This window comes from Chelon labrosus (assembly GCF_963514085.1).
Source record: "Chelon labrosus genome assembly, chromosome: 2".
Taxonomy (NCBI): Eukaryota; Metazoa; Chordata; class Actinopteri; order Mugiliformes; family Mugilidae; genus Chelon; species Chelon labrosus.
In genome coordinates, this window is record NC_140338.1 from 26594656 (window position 1) to 26599374 (window position 4719).

The 4719-nt window shown below is 42.2% G+C and overlaps 1 protein-coding gene across 1 annotated transcript in view; it reads right to left on the reverse strand.

Annotated features, from left to right (window-relative positions):
* Window positions 1-1553: 1553 nt before the first annotated feature.
* Window positions 1554-4719, reverse strand: part of armh3 (armadillo like helical domain containing 3) — a 26108-nt gene continuing 22942 nt past the window's right edge. The window contains exons 25-26 of the mRNA XM_084566625.1: window positions 3412-3528; window positions 1554-2596 (exon numbers count right to left, since the gene is read on the reverse strand). Of these exons, the coding sequence (XP_084422751.1) occupies window positions 2504-2596; window positions 3412-3528 (210 nt within the window). The 3' untranslated portion in view covers window positions 1554-2503. The remainder of the gene's footprint in view (window positions 2597-3411; window positions 3529-4719) is intronic.

The following is a 4719-nucleotide window of genomic DNA, read 5'->3' on the forward strand; positions in this document are numbered from 1 at the left end:
AGAGTAAAAAGCTGCACGGGCAACTTACCAACTCAACAAATCAGGCCCTGAAGCACAATATTCATTGCGTGTCAGCTGGTCGGCATCAGACTGGTTGTTCTACAGGGGCCCGCGGTTAAAATGCGCACAGTGTATGCAGCTAAATGAATTTGTGACTAGGAAATATAAACACAAAGAGGTAGCTGATAGCAACCAGCCATGATGTAATGTAGGGATTTAAGGGTTTAATTTGACAAGAGCCAAATTGTGATGGCTAGACAACTGGGTCAGAGCGTCTCCAAAACTACAGCTCATCCTGGTTTGCAGTGGTCGGTACCTATATATGAAAAGGAAGGAAAAAGTGATGAACTGGAGGCAAGGTGATGATGCACGTGGGGAATGAAGGCTGACCCGTGTGATCCAGTCCAACAGACAAGCTACTGTAGCACGATTTGCTGGAAACGTTAATGCAGGTTCTGATCGAAAGGTGTCAGAACACACGATGCATCACAATACGTTTTGTATGGGGTTGTGTCCACGCTGTATTTCTAACATCCCTTTCCTCCAATTCCCTCAGTGGCATTTACATCAAGTTTATTTTTTTCCCGTTCATCAGTTTCCTCTTTCTGAGCTCTGCATATATTTCTTTCTCCCTCTGAGGGATCCAGTTGCAAACAAGACTTAGCTGTGGTTGTCATAATGTTAGGGGTAAATGGTGGAACAGTAAAACCAGAAGAATAGAGCAGGATAGCTTCCATGACCAGAGTATTATCAGATCATGGTGGTGGACAAACTAGTGTTCCCAAATAAATGTTACTTAAATAAGATGCATAGACATTTAGAGTCGTCAACATAATCTTTGTAACTTTGGTTTTGTTAATCGCTTCATGAAGGGAGTTATTTTTGCGGATGTTCTATTGCTACGTTATAAGATTTCCATATAGGTTTCCATATATTTAAAGATGCACGAATAAGCATTTTATATTAACAATAGATAAACAACACCCTGATGAATCAATCACAACTCATTTCCTCTCAGGTCTACAAAGTAGTTTAGCTCCTTTGAGCACTTTGTTTTGGTTTTAACATTATTTTTAGTTTGGCGTTGCGTCTAGGCATCTGTTCTCCACAGAAACACTGCGTGCCCCCCACCAAACAGAAGACAGTTAATTACTAAATGGTGGACTTGGTTGTGAGTGGGACCAAGCTGTGACTTTGTGTGATTAACTGGAGCTTAGTGCGGTCACCTTCTGCAAGTGTCTGACCCAAACACACTCCGTCAGAGTCTAAATATCTTGAATTCTCGCTGAACAGGTTACAACTGTCGTTTCATACGTGCTTGACAGGGAACATCAAGTAAAGAAATGATCCGAGACAAAAACATTTCTTATCAAAGACCATATTCATCAAGCGAAAAGGCATCTTTCACCTCTGCAGTGCGTGGGTATAAGGAATCACGTCTCGCACCGAGCCCTCATGCATCAGGCTCGGACGGCGGCGTCAGCAGAGGACAGCGCGTGGGTGTGTGGGTGTGCGTGTCGGTTGAGCTGAGGACGAAGTTTTCTGAAAGCCGATAAGAGTAGGAAACCAATCTTTATTTAAAAAAGGAAACATAAATATACCTACAAGAGTTGGACATGAAAGAAAGAAGAATACATACCTGGAAAAATTGCATAATTCAGATCTGTTAACATGTTCTGAGCAAGAAAACGACGAGTTCAAAACATCAGAGAATAACTTTTTTTCACTAAGCCGTTCTCCTATGTCCTATGTCTGACACACCAGCAATGATGACATTTACTACGCATAATACTCAACCACTGAACAGTTGTCCTTCTAAACTAACAGCTCACTTCAACACATTCAGATTACCGTGTTAGGATAATGAAGAAATTACTTGTGCAATGTACAGTAGTGACTGCTGGTATGGGCTCTGGTTAAATCAAGTTTTTAATCACTTCAAAGCATCAATTACTCAAATGTTCTACTCCTTAGCAAACATTAAAATGCAAAATACTTGTAATTGGTTGCAAACATGGAGAGAATCAATTCAACATTCGCAGAGAAAGAGTTGCTCTAAGTCAGAGGACTCAAAAAGGCTCAGCGTCACCATTATTAGGAAGGACATACTCAAAGCTGAAATAATTACTAGAGAGATAAATCATGTACTGCGATTAGTTGGCCCCAAGGAGACTGAAATACTTAAAACGTTCATGTGTAACTTAACAGTCCAGCCAATACTGCTGATTGCTGACCGGTGCCATACGGGCCCTTCCTGTAATTACCACGCACACCAACGACCACAAAAAGATGAACAGTCTGTGTCAGTCTTTCCTTAAGGTGCATCCAGCCTGTCAGCGCGCCCCTCTCCGTTGTTTCCATCATTCAGTTCACAGGAGGCAGAGGAAGAGGATTCAAGACGATTTATGGAAATCGGTGGAGGACTGGTTCCTGTTTGGTGTCGGTGTAGTATGTGTGCATGTCCGTCCGCAGTGGGGGTGAAGGCTGGGGGTTTGAGTGTCTCTCAGGAGATGGTGGAGAACTCTTTGAGCAGGATGTCCTGGCTCAGCGTGTTCAGACAGACATTCTTCCTCACATTCAGGCTGATAGAGCGAACCTGGAGACACACAGACGTATTACTCGGCTGTAGTCAGAGAGGCTGAGATTTAATCCTGCGCATTCACTACACCCATGCCACCTCCTCTCTGCTTGATCATTTGATGAACACATCTTAAATACATTAATTTGCGTGAAATACAATACCACAATGCAATGTTTCCATTCATTAACAAATTAAATTATAGAATATGAGTAGGCTGTAATTCCTTCATTAAAAACCGTAGCAGCAGGTGGTTAATTAAGCGTTGTGATCATGTTGATGTATTTAAAGCTGCCACGAGGACTTAAGTTACATATTTTCTCTATAATGATCTGTGTCTTTATTTAACTTTATTACCAGAGATTTTTCTTTCACTGCTGCATACTGGTGAGATTATGGTTTATATATTGATGCATCCAGGGTTTGAGTTTTAATCTGAGTTTTGCGTGCGTCTCTAAAATACCTCAGAGTGGACATTAATAAATAAATAATGACATAATGCAATTGTTTTTTTATGTGTGAGAGAGATTCAACAGCCCATTATGTCCTAGATTTTCTATCATTTCTCCATGTCTAGATGTACACACAACACCACGCTGTTTAGTAAACACTGGTCAGTTAGAGACAGCAGCTGTTTGCACAATATTCTACTGTTGTGGTGTTTATTTGCATACCGCAACTGAGTTAAATGTAGGAAAGCGTTTTAATACCAGGCGTGAACACAGCTATTATTTCAAGCTGGACACTTGTGATCTGATCATTACGGCTGCATGTTAATATCAGGTCTGAACGGGGATTTGAGAGTCACACAGTAGACCAGACCAGTCTCTTACCAGCTCCTTGAAGAAAGCAGCCTCTTTGGGCTGCTCTGAGTATCTCTCAAACTGGTCCAGACCGTCCTGCAGTTTGAGGGTCAGGGTGTCATAGTTGGACCGTACCACTTCCAACACCTAGAAGGGTGAAAGATAAGGAAAAATTAAAGTTAAATTGAAGCTACACGGATCAGGCATAACATTATGACCACCATCCTAATATTGTGTAGGTCTCCCTTGTTCCTCCAAAACAGTTGTGACTCATCAGAGAATGGACATGGGCCTTCTGAGGGTGTCCTGTGGTGTCTGGAAACAGAATGTTGATAGTGGGGGGCCTTTGGGTCCTATGGGTTGAGGGGAGGGGCCTCTGTGGATCATCCCACAGATACTTGATCAGTTTGAGATCTAGTGAATTTGGAGGCCAGGTCAACACCTTGTGTTGTTCTTCATGAGTTGTTCCTAAACCGTTTGTGTCTGTGTCAGGCTGCATCCTGCTGGGGATGGCTGCTGCCATCAAGGAGTGTCATTGCTATGGAGTGGGGGTGCCTGGTCTGGTCTGGTCTAGGTGGGTGGTACATGTCTAAGTAACATCCACATGATGCCAGGTCCACAAGTTTCCAGCAGAACATTGAACTGTCTCAAGATGGTCAATGTTATTTACTTCTCCTGTCAGTGGTTTTAATGTTGTGGCTGATCGGTGTATAATACAAACTGTTTCTTGGAGTAAAATCTTGAAAAGCCAAAAAACAGTGAACTATTCATTATTTTATTATGTTTATTCTGTTATTATGTTTTAAGTATTCATTCATTGTTTAAAAGCTTAGTGGAACATTTGTATTTTTGGAAGGATCTTGTGGAGGATATCCATACAGAAACCTAACAATCTGAATTAGTGACACTCTACACGTAGCTTGATAGATTCATTCATTCATTCATCTTCTGTAACCACTTGTTCCTGTGAAGGGTCGTGGGGGTCTGCTGGAGCTATCCCAGCTGTCATAGGGCGAGAGGCAGGGTACACCCTGGACAGGTCGCCAGTCTGTCACAGGGGTAACACAGAGAGACAGACAACCATTCACGCTCACATGCACACCTACGGCCAATTTAGAATCACCAGTTAACCTAACTAGCATGTCACAGGGAGAACATGCAAACTCCACACAGAAAGGCCCAGTCGGCCGTTGCTTGATAGATGTCTCTCCATTTTATTTGGCTCATTTGTTTTGTTGTGTCCCATTTCTTCACAACAAGTGAAGAGCAAAGTGGTCTTGAAATGACTACCACTGAGACTTAAAGGACTTTTCTAGTCACTTTATAAAAACAGCATCC